The sequence below is a fragment of the Bradysia coprophila genome, chromosome IV (genome assembly GCF_014529535.1).
Source record: "Bradysia coprophila strain Holo2 chromosome IV, BU_Bcop_v1, whole genome shotgun sequence".
Lineage (NCBI taxonomy): Eukaryota > Metazoa > Arthropoda > Insecta > Diptera > Sciaridae > Bradysia > Bradysia coprophila.
The window spans coordinates 15,197,962-15,218,642 of NC_050738.1; the positions used below are offsets into that span (position 1 = coordinate 15,197,962).

The 20,681-nt window shown below is 38.8% G+C and overlaps 5 protein-coding genes across 6 annotated transcripts; 3 read left to right on the forward strand and 2 right to left on the reverse strand.

The window, feature by feature from the left end:
• LOC119066853 (cystinosin homolog) lies at window positions 1-1,645 on the forward strand. Its single transcript, XM_037169521.1, has 8 exons — window positions 1-61; window positions 117-219; window positions 284-469; window positions 537-777; window positions 831-1,121; window positions 1,187-1,304; window positions 1,374-1,476; window positions 1,553-1,645. Exons 1-8 carry the CDS (start codon window positions 22-24, stop codon window positions 1,617-1,619), a joined length of 1,149 nt encoding a protein of 382 aa, XP_037025416.1. The 5' UTR covers window positions 1-21; the 3' UTR covers window positions 1,620-1,645.
• Window positions 1,646-1,714: 69 nt separating this feature from the next.
• On the reverse strand, window positions 1,715-4,374 carry LOC119066852 (disks large-associated protein 5-like). The gene is made up of 4 exons (XM_037169519.1): window positions 4,187-4,374; window positions 2,281-3,945; window positions 2,154-2,205; window positions 1,715-2,094 (listed from the first exon to the last, which is right to left on the reverse strand). The coding sequence occupies exons 2-4, from the start codon at window positions 3,942-3,944 to the stop codon at window positions 1,771-1,773; spliced, it is 2,040 nt and encodes a 679-aa protein (XP_037025414.1). The 5' UTR covers window position 3,945; window positions 4,187-4,374; the 3' UTR covers window positions 1,715-1,770.
• Window positions 4,375-5,668: 1,294 nt separating this feature from the next.
• LOC119066854 (zinc finger protein 260-like) lies at window positions 5,669-8,205 on the forward strand. The gene is made up of 11 exons (XM_037169522.1): window positions 5,669-5,836; window positions 5,896-5,987; window positions 6,045-6,348; window positions 6,412-6,617; window positions 6,679-6,807; window positions 6,909-7,037; window positions 7,114-7,225; window positions 7,309-7,443; window positions 7,514-7,567; window positions 7,675-7,748; window positions 8,014-8,205. Exons 1-11 carry the CDS (start codon window positions 5,776-5,778, stop codon window positions 8,098-8,100), a joined length of 1,383 nt encoding a protein of 460 aa, XP_037025417.1. The 5' UTR covers window positions 5,669-5,775; the 3' UTR covers window positions 8,101-8,205.
• Window positions 8,206-9,881: 1,676 nt separating this feature from the next.
• LOC119066855 (transcription factor Adf-1) lies at window positions 9,882-11,098 on the reverse strand. Its single transcript, XM_037169523.1, has 3 exons — window positions 10,864-11,098; window positions 10,537-10,800; window positions 9,882-10,479 (listed from the first exon to the last, which is right to left on the reverse strand). The coding sequence occupies exons 1-3, from the start codon at window positions 11,000-11,002 to the stop codon at window positions 10,175-10,177; spliced, it is 708 nt and encodes a 235-aa protein (XP_037025418.1). The 5' UTR covers window positions 11,003-11,098; the 3' UTR covers window positions 9,882-10,174.
• Window positions 11,099-11,438: 340 nt separating this feature from the next.
• On the forward strand, window positions 11,439-20,518 carry LOC119066856 (SR-related and CTD-associated factor 4). Of its 2 annotated transcripts, none has more exons than XM_037169524.1 (11): window positions 11,439-11,610; window positions 12,343-12,772; window positions 12,837-12,925; window positions 12,994-13,233; window positions 13,293-13,454; window positions 13,517-13,684; window positions 15,428-15,695; window positions 15,904-16,869; window positions 16,941-17,426; window positions 17,490-17,660; window positions 17,727-20,518. In XM_037169524.1, the coding sequence occupies exons 1-11, from the start codon at window positions 11,581-11,583 to the stop codon at window positions 18,494-18,496; spliced, it is 3,780 nt and encodes a 1,259-aa protein (XP_037025419.1). In that variant the 5' UTR covers window positions 11,439-11,580; the 3' UTR covers window positions 18,497-20,518. The 2 variants fall into 2 exon arrangements, with proteins under 2 accessions (XP_037025419.1, XP_037025420.1); XM_037169525.1 differs by having other exon boundaries at window positions 11,452-11,610; window positions 13,293-13,448; window positions 17,727-18,879.
• Window positions 20,519-20,681: the final 163 nt, after the last annotated feature.

Genomic DNA, 20,681 nt, shown 5'->3' on the forward strand with positions numbered 1-20,681 from the left:
ATAATTAATTCGAAAGAGAAAATGGCCATACTACCGCGGATAGCCATGACCTTCCTCATGGGTAAATTATTTAAGATCTTTTCCACTCTTACCTTTAAAACTGTTCTTCTTAAAAGTCCTAAGCGCAGAAGTTCACAGTCAGGAGTTACTCCTGTCTATGACACCGCAAGACATGACAGTATTAGTCGACGAAGTGCGGTACGTTGATATTAAAGTTGGGTGAGTTGATCGTTGGCTTAAATATATTTTACCGTTAAAATTGTTAAAAACCCAACGTCCTTAGGAATGGTGTAGTCAACCAGAATGCAACCATAATATTTGAAAGAGAGCATCCTCATCTGATTGACGTCGTTCCATCGTTTATTGAAATCTATTCAGACGGACCGAGAGAATTTATGATAACAGTGCTGGGAAAGAGCCCTGGACATTCGCTGGTCACAACGAACATCACCGAGAATACGGTCATAAAGTAATTAATTCCACTGGGAAGTTTCAACCAATTCAATATCCAAATGATTTTCAATTTTCTTTTCCAGTGAAAGTGATTTATTCTTGAGAGTAACGATAGCCGTCTCCAGTCCACTGATTGTGATATCTGAAGTTGTTGGCTGGATATATTTTGCAGCTTGGTCAGTGTCGTTTTATCCTCAAATTTATATTAATTTCAGCCGAAGAAGTGTGGTCGGTTATAGTTTCGATTATGCATCGCTGAACATTGTTGGATTTGTTATGTACTCCGCGTTCAATTGTGGCCTGTTCTGGAATAAATACATTCAGGTCTACAATTCTAAGTTGCTGCCAGTCGAACATTAATTAAACTCTTGACTTAGGCTGAATATTTCCAACGATTTCCCCAAGGCTTAAATCCTGTGTTGATAAACGATGTGGTGTTTGCGTTGCATGCTGTTGTTGCAACGATCGTCATTATTATTCAGTGCTGTGTTTACGAACGAGGCGAACAGCGAGTATCGATTTTGGCAAGAATTATATTGGGGGTTTATGGAATTTGTACGATTGTAATGGCTATACTGGGCGGTGTGAATGTGGTTCATTGGTTGGATTTCCTCTACTACTGCAGCTACGTAAAGTTGAGCATAACTATCATGAAGTATATTCCTCAGGTCAGTGTTTAGCACGTGGGATTGTGGATCCTTTTTCTTATAATAAAATCATCTTCTTTCTGTAGGCTGTACTGAACTATCGACGAAAAAGTACCGTAGGTTGGAGCATAGAAAATATTCTCCTCGATTTTACCGGTGGAATGCTAAGTATGCTACAGATGTTACTAAACGGATACAATTACGGTATGACTGGAAGCATGGAAGACTGTAACAGTGCATCTGTTGTTAACGAAAGAAAAATCTATTTTTTAGATGACTGGGTGTCCATATTCGGTGATCCCACAAAATTCGGTCTGGGCCTATTTTCGGTGTGTTTCGATATTTTATTTATGGTTCAACATTATGGTCTTTACAGGTCAGTATAGAAAATGAAGAATTCTTCGAAGTTCTCCCGTGAAGCGGCCCATTAAAATTTTTCATTTCTCTTTCAGACACAGCAGAAAAACAGTAAAAAAAGATGAGAATGTGATTGAAAGTGATAATAAAGTTGAAGAATAAAAGAGTGATCCTCGACAGTTTGTGAAGGGCTCATTACTTGTATTTGTTTCAGTTCCTCATTCGTTGTCTTTCCATTGAATACGCAACACATTTTTATAATCACAAAATTTAATCGCTCAATCAACGGCAAATAAAAAATTGAATCAAAAAATTAGTTCTCAACATTACTGAATAGTCTGCGAGAAGATCGTCTATCTGCTGATGTAGCTGGGGCTGTTGAAACTTTTCGATTGTTCGGGGTCAGGAATGCTGAAACACCATCGGTTGTCATACCTTTCTTTTCCGATGGCACACCACTCGTGCTGGCCCTACGCTTAATCACTTTGGGGTTCGGTGTAGCTGCGACCCGCAACGAACGCGACGCAGTCGGTGATTCGATGAACGAGAAAGCCACACTTTTAGTGCTACGCTTTACTCCGGGAGTTTTCACTTTTATGATACTTCGCGGTGTTTTGATGGTCGACAGCGAAAGTCTCTGCAAGATCAATGTATCGTCATTTGACTGTAAGATTTAACATTTGGAAGAGAACTTACCGCTGGTGTTTGACGTAGTGTCATCGAAAAACCGTTGCCGCCATCTGTGTTACTGTAAGAAAAAAACTTCTGTTAACAACGAGTCCAACATTCGATCATAGGCTAGTGCACTAGTGCTTCAATTTACCTTGAACTTGTAGCAGTCGCAGCTATTTTGCTCTCCTTCATTTTGAGTCTGGCTTCTTCAATCATTTTTTGTATTCCACTGGACGCAGCCCCACCTTTCTTCGCTGCTTTCCTATTTCTTGTTTGTTTAATAACCTTTACTGGCAAGAGATCCGCTTCGACCCAGTCATTTTCTTGTAAAGTCATTAGCTTTTGAAACCGTAGACCGCAGTTCTCAACTTGAATGTACACCATACTCCAAAAACCTTCAAGATCCTTAGGAAGTACCGGTGGTTGACTGGTTCCTTTCTCGCATTCGTCACACAATCCCAAAAATTGATTGAATTTTTTGGTGATCAACAACCGAGTTTGCCCAATAGCGACATCAATTTGGTCCACATAGACCGAATCAACGTGATCGTTTTCAGCCTTGTATTTAGTCCAATACTCAACCTTCTGCATGAGACTATTGGTTTCGCTGTTCACTTGTTCGCGGAAATAGTCCGCAGCCGCACGATTCCGACGAACCGCTGGAGAATCGTGCTTGGACTGACTTAATTCTAGCTTGTAAAACGATTCGCGAACTCTAACCTCTTTGTGTGCGCTTCCTTTTCCGCGTGAAATCGTCACAAACGGACTGACATATGTAAACGATGTACTCAATACGGACTTCGGTGTAGATTTGACTGATGATGTTTCTCCTTCAGGAATATTTTCTGACTTAACAGACTTCGGAGTCGATTTGATTGTTGGTCTTCTTCCTTCAGTCACATTTTCCGATTTAACAGACTTCGGCGTCGATTTGATTGACGGTCTTCTTCCGCCAGTAACATTTTCCGATTTAACGATTGCTAACAAATTGGATACTTCCATTGACGTTGGTTCCGAAGCTCCGTTATTGTCAACCGAATTCAGCATCTCAAAGGTAGTGTTTAACACAGAAGTGTTTTCTGGAACGGTGAGCATGTCAACATCACCAGCTGAAGGTCGAGCAGGTTGATTTTCACTATCATTTATTTCTGACGTTCCGTTGTCTTCGGTCGAATTTTCCATCTCAAAAGTGGTGTTCAACTGAGGGGTGACATTTGGAACGTTCAGCACATTACCACCTGTGGCTGGAGTTGCGATAGAATGAACGTTATGAACTGAGTCTGCGTTTTCAACGACAGTGGCTGTAGCTTCAGAAGTTTCAAAAGTGCTGTTCAACGCTGACGTATCGTCTGGAATGGCTAGCAATCCGGCATTGTCAGTATGATTGTCTGTACGAATAACTTCTGTTTCTGTGATAAGTCCTCGCTCACGTCTGGAAACGTTATTGTCAGATGTTACAGCTTCATTTTGCACTTGAACCGACAAATTTTGACCAGCGTTTGTGGTATTAAGTCGCTTTCTGCGCTGCTTATTCAATTCGGCGTAATTTGTTTTATCCAAAAAGACGCCCCGTTTCACTACCGTAACGAACGGTTTCTTCTTCTTTTGTTCTTCTTCTTTCTTCTTTTCGTCTCTCTCAAGACGCCACAACTTCATTCGTTCCAACCGGGATAGTTTGACCGGTACCTCTTCTGGCTCCATTTCGCGGTGTGCATCTTGATTAGCTGCTCTATTATTAGCTCTTGCTCTGGAAGAGATTTGTCGATGTTTTCCAATTGTTTGGCCGTTGACCTTATGTAATTTACGTCGGTCCATTCTGTGAAAGAAACAAACAATTTTTTTTAGTAAAGTCCGAATGGCTGTAACGATGGAATTGTTCTTTTGTTTTAGAAGCGAAAAATCAATTGAGCGGTGAAACACACTGCGAACGTACGTCATCAATGCCTAACCTCAGAAAATGCGTCGCATCGTATTGTTATCAAAATCACAAAAGGACTCAGCATCTTTTGTTTTGTAAAAAAAAAATTTAATCGAAAAAATGGTTCAATCAAACTCACCTTTTTGTAGTGTAATTAATCGACGCAATGAAAACTTAACTAGCGCAACAAAATATTTACTCGGTATAGTTGTTTAACGATAACAAAACAAAATATAGAAAATTAAAATAAAAAGTTTTTCACTTGAAGCGTCTGTTATAATCAACGGAATTCAAATTAATGACATTTTGCACGGGCAACTCAGATAGTTTGTGGAGATGACGCGTGCGGCGCGTGAGGGTAACACTCTTTCCATAATAATGCATTGTAGTGACATCTGTATGTGGACACATATATTCTGTTAGAATGGTCGATACAGCCAAGGTAATGGGCGGAGGTAATGCCATATTATAACTGAATCAGATGTGCAGCGCTATAAACGCCATCTCTCACTTTCTTTAAAATCACAAAATTGCTTAGAAACCTGGGCCATCTGTTTTTTTATAGGCACAACGTTTTGTGAAACAAAAATATTTCGATATTGGCAAAGATTCTATTGAAGTCGTAAAATCTACAATACTGGCTGCACTGCCACTCGAATTTACCGAAACTTGGGGTATGTGTGTGGTTTGTATACTTTTAACAACGCAGGCGAGAAAATAGTCATTTTCGCACCTCAGCTGAAGCTTCAACAGCCTTGGTTTTTGTTTTCTCAAGTGACAAAACTGTTATAACTGTTTTCACTAGGTCGACTGGGTCAACAAATAAATATTGGGCTATGTTCACAAAAGTGAATTGACACTTGAGGAGTAAGATGGCAACCCTATTAGCAAAGATTAGCAACTTGTGATCTTTATTTTTTCCATAGAGATGCTGATAGAACGACTGGGTCGTTTCGACGGTTAATATACGACGGACAATATATTGAATTCTATCTCAAAAAACCAGCTGTAATTCGACCAGAGAAATTATAACAGATGGCACTGCTCCCAGTGAGGAGACAGCAACGCCATCTGTTATCACTTCTCTGCATTCGACATCTGTTCGATCTGTCGAAACGACGTCCCAGTCGTCATATTAGCTCTCTGGATTTTTCATAGAATGGTGAGGCCCCCTACAATGCTCCATTCTACTCTAAAATGCCTACAATATTCCACCTATCATAGTCTCCGAACTCGAGTAGTTGTATTGAAATCGTAAGTGAATTTTCACTTTAATTCATTAGGTATAATTACGAGCCCGTTGTTTACAACGCTGATACTCAGTATAGCACAGTAAGTCTTTATTTCCACTTACAAAAAAGCACTCAGTTTTCTCTCCGTTTACTCTTTACGTTGAAGTTAATTGCGACTTGTCAACTTTCGGCACCCTGGACTTAACTTAAATCGTCGAGGAATGCCTCCAAATAAATTTCTAAAAATCTAGAATTTCGTTTTGGATTTTTAGAATTTATTGCGATTGTGTTAACTTTCGGAACTTTTTCAATTCAATAAATGTCCGCCAGGAGGAGTTCACTGCCATCTGCACTGTACAGTACTGTCACATGATAATGTCAATTATGGCAATTATGTCAAAATCCAACAAAAACAAAAAAAATAAATAAAACGACAGGATGCTTCTGGTGTTCGCACAATTTAAATGACTGAATCTCTGAATAAATCAGACAAAATATGACTGAAACCATAGCACATAGCCAACCGAAACAGTTTCCGTCGGGAACTTGTAGAGCCTGTATGTTAAGCGAAGCTTTTCATCTTGTTACATTCAATAAACAAAGAACTTGTTTACAGGTATGTTGTTCGACGATTCGAGCAGAATGATATTTTTGTTTGAAAGCAACAACAATTTGGCTGAAATATTTTCCAAATGTACTTCGTTGGAGGTAAGCCACAATCTACTGGAACAAAAAACCATTTTTGTATCGAATTTAAATCACTAGGCTTCAGACGTCGATGATGGTTTACCGAAGCATATTTGCTTGAGTTGTCACAATGACTTGGTCAATGTTAATAAATTTAGATTGTTGTGCACGTCGTCAGACACTTTCTTTCGCCAGAACATGAAGATTAAAGTGGATCATGACGATCATGACAGTGATGAGGTGGATGTTAATTTTGTTACTGAAGAAGGCGACAAAAACGATAAACAAGAAGGTACAGGCAATATTGTGGAGAAGGCCGAAGATTTAGATGATTGGTCTCAATCTGATTCAGAAAACAGTCTCACAATTGAAGAATCGAGAGGTTAGTAAATGCCTACGCAGTTTTCTTTGGTGATTATAAATCGGTTTGCAACAACTTTTTCAGACGAGCAAACGGCACTTGGCGCAGATATTAACGCAGAGAATTCCGATACAAATGGAACAACTGAAATTGAAACTAGCAAAGACGGTCTTGATGTTAGCGCAGAAAGTCCGAATAAAAAGTCGACCCTAAGTTGTGACCAGTGCGGCAAAAAGTTTTTCAAACTGCATCGCTTAGAAGGTCACTTACGTCAACATCAGGGACTTAAGGTTTGTGTTTTGAGGGATCGTTCAGATCGAACAACATTCGATTCGTTGTTTATGTTTTCAGCCTTGCGTCTGTGGAATATGTGGTAAGGCGTTCAGTAAGTGGTCTGGATTGAGTTTACATATGAGTGGCTGGCACAATGATAAACCAGACCAAAAACAATTCTCTTGCGATGCTGAAAATTGTGACAAGGTACTAATGGTCTGGAAGTGGAAATGACTGTCTCAGCACCTGGCTCACCGAGAATATTTTGATTCATTTTTTCATGCAAACTGAAATTGGTTTAACTTTAGGCATACAACATGAAACAATCGCTGAGTTTGCACAAGAAAAATCGACACTCTGATACGAAGACAGTTCAAGAAATTAAATGTGTGTGCGAAGTGTGTGGAAAACCGTTCAAAACCAGCAACGCACTTAAAGTAAGGTCAAAATGTAATTAAAGACGAGGAGACCAGTTGCAATGAAACTCAATTCATTTTCTATTTCCATCAACAGAAGCACACTTATACGCACACTGGATATGACAAAATGCCCTATTCGTGCTCCGTTTGTCCCAAGAAGTATACAACAAAACATAAACTGAAGGAGCACACAATGCGACATGACGGTAGATGTTTATTCAATATATAAAGCAGCGTTGATAGCGACGCGGTCCAGTTCAGAATAATATCGTAATCCATGACATTGCAGGAGTCAAAAATCATATCTGTCCATTTTGTGGACTACGGAAAACTACGCCACACGAGCTGAAAGTTCATATTAATTACCATACGAGGGAAAAATTATGGCCCTGTAAATTGTGCAACGCCCAATTTTCGAGCATTGGTAATTTAAGAGATTTTGTTTCCATGTTGGTTTGTTGATTCGAATTTTGATTTTACTTTTAAACGTAAAGGCAACATGAGCAGACATTTCAAAATTGTCCATTGTGGCATTAAGGCTTATACCTGTAAGTATACCTTTTTAATGATCGGAGTAATTGCCGAATCAGCCCGATCTGGCAAAATTACTTCTATCCACTGAAAGGTTGAAGCCACTGCAAACTAACATTTTCAGGCACAATATGCGATAGATCATTCGGCAAATCGGAAACTCTGAAACATCACGTCTATACACACACAGGCGAAAAGGTGAGTATTCAACTGATATCGAGAAATCTCGAGCAGAGCGAGATTCCAACTCCAGGGTGTAAATGAGCTCTTCAATGTTGTTTTCAAATCGTCACAACGATTTCCAGCATTACGTAGATTTAAAAAAATGTTTGGATGCGAGATTCCTACCCCTAGAGTACGAATCTCACACGGTGCGAGGTTCCTTTAGTCACCACATAAACGCAGCAATTTAGCGCTACAACTTGCAAAGTTACGATAATAATTTAAACACATTTGTCAACAGCCGCATGCTTGCAGCATCTGCAACAAACGATTTATTCAGTCTATTGCGCTGCAGACTCACATGAAAACGCATAAGAAAGTCACCTGAAATTAAACGGTAGGTATACTCAATATCGTACACAATTTATACTATAACGTCTGACGTAACACTGTGTTATAATGGTAGCAACATTAAAATCAAATATTTTCTATATTTCATGTGTTTTCGATAGCAACGATAAAATTTAAGCGATAGAAACTCGTGAAGTCTTTCATACCAAGAAGTTTGATAAAATAAATGAAGTACCAGATTTCCCATTAATCTGTTGACAATGCTAGGATCAAACTAACAAACAGACCCAATAATAGATTAAGATTGGCTTGTTCGATATGTGTTTTTATGTTATTTGAAATTACGTGTTTCTCTATGTTGCACACATTTCAATGTCAAATATGAATATGTCCAAGGTCCTTTGTGCTAGGTGAAGAACTTGTTCACCAAACAATTTGTGTTGCCGTCGGTGTTGCCTATTTTACATGTGAAATTAGAAATTAGTCAATAGTGTATGATTCTACAAACAAAGTAATAGGATGGTATCTTGACAACGTCAAACGCAGTTTGTTTGCTAGAAAGGGTGTTGGTTGACTTTGATTAAAAAAAAAATCTTTAACTTTCCAAAAATACAAAGCTTGGGTTTACAGTTATTTGTAACAAACCTATTAGACTTATGATAAAATTGCCGGCTGTGAAAGGGCTACATTGATCTCTCTCTCTATCTCCCTATTATCTCTGCGAGGCCACATCAAATCCAATAAAAAGAGCACCAGCACAAATGAAAACGTAAAAAAGATATAAAAGAGGTGTAACCGACGCAAGAGAATGGTACCCATGAGAGTCGCTTTTCACTCGATTGATAAAATATCGATTGTGTCCTTAGAAGTCGACTGATAATTCGATAGATCTTGACTGATACAGAGGGGATCTTTTGAATTTCGACTGACCGAAATCGGCGCTATTTTTTCCGGGACTTTTTTATGTATGCCTAGTTAGGCCTTGGTGCCTGGGCCCCAAAACAAGTCTCAGATATTTTTGATCTTCCATTACTGGCTGGTTGTAAGTGGCCAAGAGTCGAAAAATGGGGTTACGTAGTCTGGATTTCATTTCCGTAATGTGGTGAGGACACAGGCGTGTATGGGTTCGTTGGAAAGCTGAGGTCAAGTTTTGAAGTTAATATTTGCCCCTGAAGTACTCGACCCCAGCTTTCCAACGAGCCCATACACGCCTGTGTTCTCGCCAACTTACGGAAATGAAATCCGGACTACGAAACCCCATTTTTTGACTTTTGGCCACTTACAACCAGCCAGGTATGGAAGATCAAAAATATCTGAGACTTGTTTTAGGGCCTAGGCACCAAGGCCGAACTAGGCATATATAAAAAAGTTCCGGAAAAAATAGCGTCGATTTCGGTCAGTCGAAATTCAAAAGAATCCATCTTGATAAAATATCGATTGTGTCCTTAGAATCGGATATCGATGTTTTCAAAAATCAATATCCTCCGACTGTGTTATCGGTAATCAACAAAAATCGACTGATACATCGATTATCAGTCGATATTTATCGATTATCGATAAAACATTAGACGCATTCCCTTGAAATGGGCGAAATCCTGACATTTTGCTAAACCCTAAATGTCAGCCCTTCCAAGTCAATGCGTTAATATTTTATCGATTATTTGGAAATTTTACCGTCGATTTATGGTATTTTTCAATGAAAATGACTAATCGGGAGCCAATTTCAGTTTGAAACTTTGTAGAATTTTGAGAGCGTAAATTTGAAGTACGGCGTATGATTTGTGGTATAACATGAAAACATACTCGACACTTATGATAAATAAAATTTTCTTTCTTTTATTTAAATAAATTGTGTACCTCTACACACGTTAGGGTGAAGTGTCACTCCTCTTTAAAGAGTCTAAAATAAACTTCGAAAAATTTACACACCTAGAGCAGATAAATGTATATAGCCTGTTCCTTAGATGACTATTGTTAAACAGACTCAATACTAACAAACACATACAAGAGTACACATTTCTTCCGATAGTCAAGAAGCAACAACAATGAAAATTCAAAAAGAGTTCTTATTCAACATTGACGCTGTTTAACTTTTGATCTTCTATTTACTGCTATCTCTCCTCCAGTTCAATATACTTTTCCAGCACCTTATAAATTTCGCACTTCGCTTTGATATTATGAACACGAGACAGTTTATTCAGTGTGCATGCAACGGAACTGCAAAATAATTTATCTTCGATCGATTGCGAATGATTGGTCGTTTGTGTCAACACGTCTTCCTGATGCATTTCGTCACTGGAACATTTTCGTTTCAATTTCTTCCGATTAATGTCTTCATTTTGATCAATGTCGTTGGAGCGATCGTTTGAGTCGTCATAGTAAACCTCTTCGATCTCGACGAAAGCGTTTGCTGATGCTGCCGGGCGAACATTTATTACTTTTACGTTTACCATTTGTTCGGAATATTCCTCACCTGCACTCTCTTCGGAAACTAATTTGTTGCCCGTGACTGTTGTGTCGGTATGTAGTGAGGTATTTTGGTAAGATTTAGATCGGTCATCGTACTCATTTTTAATGTTGGAGCCAGCCAGTTTGATTCGAATCTCTCTCGGTTTGATGAAAGGTGTCAGAAATTCCATCAAATGGAAGTATGGCCAAGTCGAATTCATATCGTGACGTCGAAGCTCTCGGGCATATCGTTCTCGTATCGTTCGCCAGCGGTTTCTACATTCCAGAACTGTGGTGAAAATTTTTGCTCTTGACTCCCGATTGGATTCTTTTATTGCGAAAGTCAGCTCACCTGTTATTTCCATCTCTTTGCTGATAATCTCCCAGGCCTCTTCTTTGCGATGTGGTATTTTAAATTCAGCTATTTTCGAATCGTAAACGGTTGGACAGTGCTTAACCAGTTCGATCAGCTTAACGTCGTTATAATTCATTCTTTTAAATTGAAAACTTAATGTTTGCCTTGATACAAAATAATCGTCTTTAAGTTTTGTGTAATAATTTGACAACTGGCAACGCACCGTCTTACGTAAAATTTTAATTCCCAGCAAGTCTTGGGTAGGAATTTCTGGGAATTTCAATCAAAAACATCTCTTGTGGTCATGAGGTCATGAGCAGATTTTAGAAAAGAAAAATTTGGAATTTCGCTGAATCGTGAAGTATTGTAACAGTTGATCAACCGTTTAAGAATTGATATCGAAACATCTAAAATAACTCAAAATTGGTTGATTTCAATAAATTTTTTGTATGTAACCCGCTATTTGTATGCTGGGTCTATGCTGGACTCATAACATCGCCCATCCGCACAACATATACGTATGTCGACGCGGCGGTGATTTTTACGCGTAGATAAATAGTTGTCAAAAGCGATTGTCAATCGTTCGCCATTTTAAAACTCATCCATTTTCATTCGAAGACAATGAATTCTTTGGAGTGTTTCGATTTCTAGCTACCATAAAAAGTGTTTGTAGTGCGAAAATCTTATTTACAAATTGTACAAGACAGCTTTAAGATGGACGCAGTAATTGTGTTCAATACGGAAGTGAGTGAAATGCCAGGCTAAACTATGGGCGTTACATAAAAAGTTCTCTATCGTTTGCGAAAAAAAAGTTGATTGAAACGTTCTGTGATAAACTGTTTTGCCTTTTATGTTGTAAATGGCCAGTGTTGTTTCCGTGAAATTGCATCCAGCATGTGAAGCAAATAGTTTTTGTTGAAACAATTCTTCCAATTGTTGATAGGACCAGCCACTGGTCTGGTCTTAAATTTAGTACGTGTTGGTGAAAATCAACGGGATGTGTGACGTTCTATTTTTCGGTGCTGTACGTTACAAATTACGAGCACTAATGGCTATAGTCGTTCGCCCTCCAAATGTTCGAAGTTTTTTTTTTCTCTATCCACAATGTGGATGCAACATAAGCGGGATATTGGCTGATGTCGAACCCGAACTCTGTCCCTTTAAACATAACCTCATTTAAGCAGTTCAGACTGTCTGTCATAATATTCGGCGGACCTTCAATTATACCTCTCAAATTTTGAGTTTTACCGGAGGGTCCAGATTTCTTAATCTGCCGCTTCTTGACATTAATGGGTCCCCGTTAGCAATCACTCAATAATTCTTAGACCGAACATTAACTCATTACTAAAGGTACCGGCCTACCCATTTCTTTTATTATTTTAAAGAAGTGAAACCTCTAACACTTGACTCACTCTATACATCCATCGTTCCATCCAAAGTAGATGAACTAAAACTGACGTTTCTTTTCCATTTTAGTTGTCCGGTCTTTACGAACAGAGACCACCGATTTCTAAAGCTAAGATGGCATCGATCACACGGACGGCCATGAAAGCCATTAAATTCTATAAACACGTCGTCCAAAGTGTCGAGAAATTCATTCTCAAATGTAAGGCGGAATACAAGGTGCCCGGCTTATATGTGATCGATTCCATTGTGCGGCAGTCACGCCATCAATTCGGTGCTGAAAAGGATGTATTTGCTCCGAGATTCGCCCGTAATATGCAGAATACGTTTGCGAATTTGTTCCGGTGTGCCGCCGAAGACAAAAGTAAAATTATTCGGGTGCTGAATTTGTGGCAGAAGAACAGTGTTTTTGCGCCGGAAGTTATACAACCGCTGTTTGATCTGGCCGATCCGAATCACATAATTTATCAAAATCAACCGCCATTGGACTCCTCCTCGAATGGTAAGTTTGTATGGAATTTGACTTCATTTCTATTTGTGTCATTCATTGAAACCCAATTGTACAGGCATGAATTTGAATTCGTCAATGAATCAGGAGTCTCCGCCACCGAACATGGATGATGGTCATACAATGTCTTCGGATACATCTGGACCTGTACGTACTTCATAGAAGCGTTAAATGTTCAGTTTGTCCGTACTATTGAAATTCTAAATTGTTTTTAGATGGCAATACCAACAGCTAGTCAGTTGGACTCTAGTACGATACGTCAGCTGCAACAACTGCAGCAGTTGTTAATACGTCAGACGGGAAGTGAAAATATGGGTGCGAGTAGCAGTAGTACTGCTCAAGATTCGGTGAAATTCAATAAAAAGGTTCTGGACTACGATTACGGTGACGAAGAAGATGAAGACAACGATAATAGGACAATGACACCCAGAAATCAAAACAATTTGCTATCTGAAGTAAGAAGCCTAGACGCAAACAAATGCCGTGATTTTGATCGAATTTTTCTTTATTGCAGAGTAACAGCATCGCCCAACTACTGAACGATCCGAATGTATTGCGGCAGCTGCAAAATTTGCAGAAATTGAAGCAACAAGAAGAGAAGCAATCAAAACTGACCGAAATGCGTCTACAGGAGGAGGCGTTCGAAAAGCATTTGGCAACCGTTCTAAAAGTAAATGTTTGTCATGTGAGATGGAGTGAGGGAGTTTTTATTCGAGCTTTTTTTGCTACCGATTTCAGAAACTTCCGTTCGCAAACGAATGCGATTTAAGTCGACAGCCAGCCGATCAAAATCAAATCTTTGGAATGCCGTCAGCCCTCAGTCTTATGCAACAGAACAATTTAGCTGGTCCATCCGATCAAATCGAACCAGAAATTGAACTAGTGTCCGACGATGGAAAAGTGGAGGTAATTGACTTTTCCTTTATGATCTTATTCAAATGCCAGTCGTTTTAAAATGATCAAAATATGGTTAAAGATTGTGAATTTTGCCGAAACATAGATTTTGATTGATTGAGATGCTGGGGGGGGGGGTCGATGATGATTCATAAATTGTTCTTTGGTTAATTTTGAAAGAAGAAGCAAAAATAATCACTCAGAGTACCACAGATGGTTTTAAGTGTAACGAATCTAACGAATCTAAAAGGGGAATGGGATTTTGTTGAGTCGAACGTTTGGGCTATGATATCGGATTGAATTTAGTGGAAAGATATGATTTTTAAATGAATTAGATAAATGCGAATTGCATTTGTAAGTTTCGTCTGCACATCGGGTTTAATATTATGCCAAATTTTGGTTAATCATCAATTTGGCCATCGTAAAGGTAAGGAATTTTTTTCCTTTATAATTTTTCATGAATTTATTTTGTTTTGTAAAGTTCAATTTATGAATCTGATTTGCGAGGATCCATAACATTAAACGATTTTATAAGTTTACCGAAAATGTTTTTAGAAATGTGAAGTATCGTAGGGTTTCTTTTCGATGCTAATAGCGGAAAATTAAATTTCGTGAACTTGTCAGCAAACTAGGGATAAAGAGTCGTAAACTAATTCTCATAGACATCACTAGCAACAGTTGGTTTTGCTTCAGCTGGTCCACAACGCAACGTTTGTTCGATTTATGTTTGTCGAACTGTTCGCCTTTATATATGCATTACCAATGCCAGCCGAAAAATTCAGATCGCACAAATAATTCAATTGAAACCAACTGAAGTTAAACCAGCTGTTCCTTATCATGTCCATAGAGATTGTAAACCAGCTGTACAAAATTTGATCAGTTGAGTTGCATAAGCTTCATAATGTGCAAAATTGACAGGCCTTTGGATGCTTCTGTTGCATAAATCATTGTATGAATGTCGGTGCAAAGTACTTTATTAGGCTCACGATGTGTATTATGACACAAAACCTGCGGCCTAGTGTCATAATTACACCTCTAGTAAATTATTACTAGAAAATGGTCTGTAAAGCTAGGTAACATAATTACTAACGCGTAATTGCGCGAAGCGAATTCCATTTGTGAGACAAGACAAAAACCATTTCTCTGATAAAGTTTCACCAAAGTTAGTATTTCAAGCATTTTTTTTTGTTTCTTGGACATATCTTCCAAAATGTTACGATTACACGATCCGAACAGAGTGCCAAACGTTTTTTTTAACATGTTACTGATAAAGACGATTACGTCATAGCGTGTTTGCTCGGATGTTGTCACTAGAGATTTACGGATTATTATTTAGTCCATTGCGCCGATTTGAAAAAGTATGTCAATTGGGTTCAAGTTTAAATTTTTTAAGTTTTAGAATCAGGGAGGTGGGATTGGTTCGGTTTATTTTTGTTGGTATTGGAACATGTTCCGTTATATCAGAATATGATGCGTTACGTTACATTAGAATTTGAATCTATTGTTGAAATGCCTCTTCAGTAAATTTATCGTAAGGCAAATAGTTAAGAGATCAGAATCATGCTTTAAGTTTTATATTACTCAATCAACAATGAATGAATCATTCGAACAATTTTACCAAATAAATCGGAAAACAATTTCAAATTTTCCTTTGCAACAAACACTGTAATTTGATCATTGATTTGACTGTCACAATGCCCGACAAGGCACAATGTAAATGCTTACCAAATAATCTTATCAAATCGAACAAACTAGGTAATCAACTTGGATGGCAATTCACGTAGTCCGTCAATGGACCGCGATCGTTACAATAAACGAAGACGCAGTCGTTCACGGTCAAGAGATCGCAGTGGTAGATCCCGTCGACGCAGCCGAACCCGTTCACCAAGATCGCGACGACGATCTAGAGATCGTGACCGTGGAAAGGACAAAGATAAGGAGAGAACGAGAGAAATGGAACGTGAATATGAGAGAGAGCGGCGTCGAAAGGGATTGCATGATATTAAGAAGGAACATTTGAGTGGTAAGGGAAACGTCGGTCGAGTTGTGAGTCAAACAAAAATTCTTGATCAAATTCAGTGTTTTGTTGCATCGATTTATTTGGTTGCGTCGTGAATTCCATCAGAACATTTTTCTTTCAATATTTTTGTACAGAAGCGAACAGTTGACCCCTGATCACACACGCAAATTAATGGGTCAATGTAATGGACAGCCAATTTCTTTATTTTCAGTTTGCAGTACGACATTGTGGGTGGGACATTTGTCGAAACTCGTGCAACAAGAAGAACTTTCCGACACTTTTGCTAAGTATGGAGATATCATCAGCATTGATATGATCATTCCGCGAGGATGTGCATTTCTAGTAATGAATCGTCGACAAGACGCATACAAGGCTATGAGTAGCTTGAAAAATTACAAACTTCAAGGAAGGCCCATTATGATATCATGGGCGGCTGGTAAAGGTGTCAAAGGCAAAGAATGGAAGGATTACTGGGACTTAGATACAGGCATTAGCTATATACCATATAACAAATTGAGCAATTCAACGGACTTTGAATCGCTGGAAGAGGGTGGCATGTTCGACGAAGATTCTATGCCTGCTTGGCTGAAAGAAAAACTCAAATCGTCGGCACAAAAGAAAGATCCATTACTGCCAATGGATCCCAGCCAAATGTTTCAAATGAATATGACTGGCCGAGTGGACACAACCCAACCTCCGCCGAGTGGACAAATGATTCCTGGAATGCAAATGGTTCCACCATTTATGGGACCCGTTCCAAGACTTATGACACCCATGGGATTAATGGCACCGAATTTAGTTCCTGGCTTATCGATAGGCGTTCCTCCGCCAACAATGATGATCCCAACTGGCGCAATATTGCCACCGATTCCTATGGACAAATCAGTTCCTCCGCCATCGTCAACGGGTAACCAGCCAGCATTTATGAATCACTTTCCACCAATGCCTCCACACCAAATGTCACATCTTCCACCAGTTTCGATTCCATCGAACAGTGACGATCATATGGATATCGAAATGGATGACGAGCCATCAACAAAAGTCGTTAGCTCCAGTACTAACGTAAGCATGTTTAATCGACCACCGCCTCAGATGTTCGATCAGTCCATGCCACCAATACCAGCAAATATGACACAAAGTTACAATAAAGACCACAACGATCGTGAAAGACGACAAGGTAAATTTTCAGTTTTAATGATCAACGATGTATTCTCGTACACAGTCACGTAACTATTTATTTCAAATTAGGACATGATCGTCGTAGCAACAGCCGCGATCGAAGAAGTAATGAGCGCGAACTACGTGGTAGAGATCGAGATAGGGATCGTGATAACCGTCGCAGCGATCGTAATTTCCGAAATGGATCCAATTCTCGTTGGCCGGATGAACGAAGTCGATCCCGCGATGATGATAACTCGTTTCGTGATAGTCGAAGAGGATCTCGTGACCGAAATGATCGAAATGAAAGAGACAAATCGCTTCAAGATCGCTTGCGCGACATGGCCAATGATGGTAATCGCAATGAATACAATCGTCGCAATGAAACCGGTGACGGTATGCCCTGGCGTGATGGACCGCAAATGAGTGGCAATTTCCAGGGCAATTTTATGGATCAAAATGTTCGCAATATCAGACCAATGAACATGGGACCAACACCATTGGAAGATATTCGATTAGCACCAATGGTTATGGATAACATTCGCGGGCCGCCACCAGGAATGGGACACAGAGGAGGTGAGTAAACAGTATATATTGCCGCTGATTGAATTTTTACTGAGAATTGTTGGCACATCGCAGATTTTAACCGTAGCGATGAATTCGACAATCGACGTGGTGGTCCTCATAGGGAGTTCTTCGGACCAAATCGTTTTGGAGGGCCAATGATTAGAGGCGGACCACCACCACCATTCGGTCCCAGAATGGTAAATACACCATTGTTCATGCGTGGACAACGGCCGCCAGGACCAGGTATATTAAATTAATGAATTTTAGCAGCAGCAGCAGCAATGTTAACAATTTTCCATTTTTTGAAAGGTTTTCCTGAGCGACCATTCTTTGATCGTGCAGGTGGCTTCGACGAGCGCGGTGCTCCTCGTAATCCCCGAAATGTCGAGAACCGCAGAGATGACTCAGTAAATCGGCCAGCATGGAATGCAGCCGCAAAGGACGAAGACAGAGTGCCAGCTAACAACTCCGAACAAAATGAATCGAAAGATAAGAAAGCGTCCCGTTGGGGCAATTCCAGTCCGAAGTCGATAGTATCGGAAGAAGAAAACTGGGACGATGAAATCGAGCGTAAGAACGACGACAATTCTCCGATAGTTCCGTTGCCACAAACCGAGCCAATCGACGACGATAGTGATGTTGACTTTGATGACGGTGCAGCAGCTGCTGCTTTAACTGAGAAATCTGCTCAAAGCGAAATCAGTGTTGCTGATAGTAGGAATGAAAATGTGGAAACGGTTGATGAGCCTCAACATTCAGTGCCATTGCAACAGCAATCCGTTGACGTTAAACAAAACATACCCGAACGATTCGACATATTTGACGACAACGAGACTGCTGCCACCAAACAACCACAACCGACAGCATTTAATAATAGCGACGACGATAAGGATACTGAAACGTCCGAAAACCGTAACGAATCAGCTGAATGCAATACAACACCATTGTACGACGAACCGGAAGAGAAAAAGCACAGCACAGAGAAGGATGAACAGCACGACGTTGAAACCAATAGCGAATCAACGAATGAAAACAAACCGGAAGCCGAATTGCCAACCGTTCCTGGAGTTGATGATTGAGGCGCAAAATAGAATCTGTTTCCATGCTACGAAATCTGCATACAGCATTAAAGAACATGATCAAGGAATATATGACTGTGATAGTTGTGTTGTGTAATGAGATGATGAAAGTGAACAAGACTTTTTACAAAGCTATTATCAAAATTACTATGTTGGATCGGCACTGCTCTCGGCAATCGATGCTAAATATAAGTTAACAGAAAACCGAATACCAAATTACCGAACCCACGATAGTGTTTCAGCGATTAATTTAAAAAAAGAATAATTCATTTTCGAATTCAAACATTGTTTGCGACTAGCGGTACTTATAATTACATCGTTAAAATGATGAGATTCCGTTATACAAAAAGATTCCAAATAAAATTTATTAAATTTTTAATAAATATCTTACTTGTCTTTCCACTCACATTTTATGTGTTTAGACAAACGTTTTAACAAATTTAACAAGAAACTTTTAACACAAAAAAGAGAACCTCAAACAAGACACAGAAAATCATTAAACATTTTACAAATCAAGTTTGACTAAGGGCATTTTAAGTGAAAGACGCATTATAGTAAAAGTGATTGGTTCAATTGGTGGTTTTTCATATTGACCATCAAATTCTATCGTGAAATTATGAATTTTTAGTTGTCTAGGACTTGTAATACGAAGTAGACTTATCGGTAACAATTTTTATATTCAAAAAGTCAAAGCAAAAACAAGACTAACATTGCTATTGTGGTCATTAAATCCCCGAACATTGTACATCGATTTTAACCGAACCGAACCGAATCGTGTTTTTTAAGCTAATTGAGATTCAATCGACGCTTCATAAAACATTTTTTGAATGTCGTCGATATGGATTCAATGTTGTAACTCCGCTGGAGTTGAAAGAACCTTTAGCTCTGTACGGTGCCGATATATTATTATCACATTCGGAAGACATTTAGTTAATAGTTTTGTTACATAAAAATGGATAAAAACAAGAAGTAGAGGTTTCGTGTGTAATTTGTTGCTTCGAGGCGTAGCCAAGGTCCATAAGCGCACGATAACGAGACTTTTAATTTTTATCACGTGTAACATAATGGATTTTTCATGTGTCGGGGATGAAAACAGTGAAAAGTTTGCAGAAATTATCTCAGATCTTCGGCCCTTTACATGAAAAAAAATGTGCGTATCGATCTTGGCCGGAGGTTTTCAAGCATTTTCACTTAGCTTATAACACATTAAACATCCTAAAACCGTTGGCCGATAGACACGCTTACTATTACGTGCTTTTGAGCTTAAAGTCGATTCACTTTTCATCCCTGGGGTCGAAATAAGCCACTTTCGACCCTAGGCTAAAGTATTTATGTTAAAGAAGTGTTGATCATCCCAAAGACAAAGATTGATGTCTTACCATGTAGGCATTAGGAACTGTTATGAATATTCTAAACATTCCTCAAACTCCGTTGATATCTAAGCGACGAAAACGTTAATAAAAAATCGATCAATGCCACTCACAATCATTTTTGCGATAATGCGCCTATGGCGGGACTACATATATTCCCTCTGTCATGTCATACACTGAGAAATAGCGTATTATCAATTCCATCACAACTTCATTCAACGATCATCACATCACACAACATCATGATCAACGATTCGGAATGCTGATGTAAAAATTGTTTGGATAACTCGCGCTTGCACTCGAATTGAGTGACTTGTGCAAGGTAGAGTAAACCATTTTTGAAATTTATTTGACACTATTGGGAGCACAAAAGTTCCATCATATATATCCTTGATCAAAATTTAGTGGATGAAATATGCGGTTTAACAAAAAAAGAACCGAAAAGATTAATCGTGGAAAACATTTTTTGTTTTATTTTAGAAATAGAATTTTTGCTTTTATTTCCGAGCCTAATCATCTAAATGAAAGTGTAATTAATATGAAAAATAAAAAATTTAAATTTAAAATTCAAAGTGAACATAAACGAAACGAAGAATTATTGTAAAAATTTGTCATTGTTTTAGTTCTAGGGCAAGTTGAAAATTAATTTCTTTAAAAAAATATGGAAATTGTCTAATGTGTTTTTTCAAAATGATGAAAAAAAAATCATTCGACCACCTTTTGATCGAACTTGGTGGAGTGGTTTTTTCATTATTTTGTCTTTTTATTTTTTATTGAATTTTGTTGGTAAAACCGTTTTCTTGTCATAAGTTTTT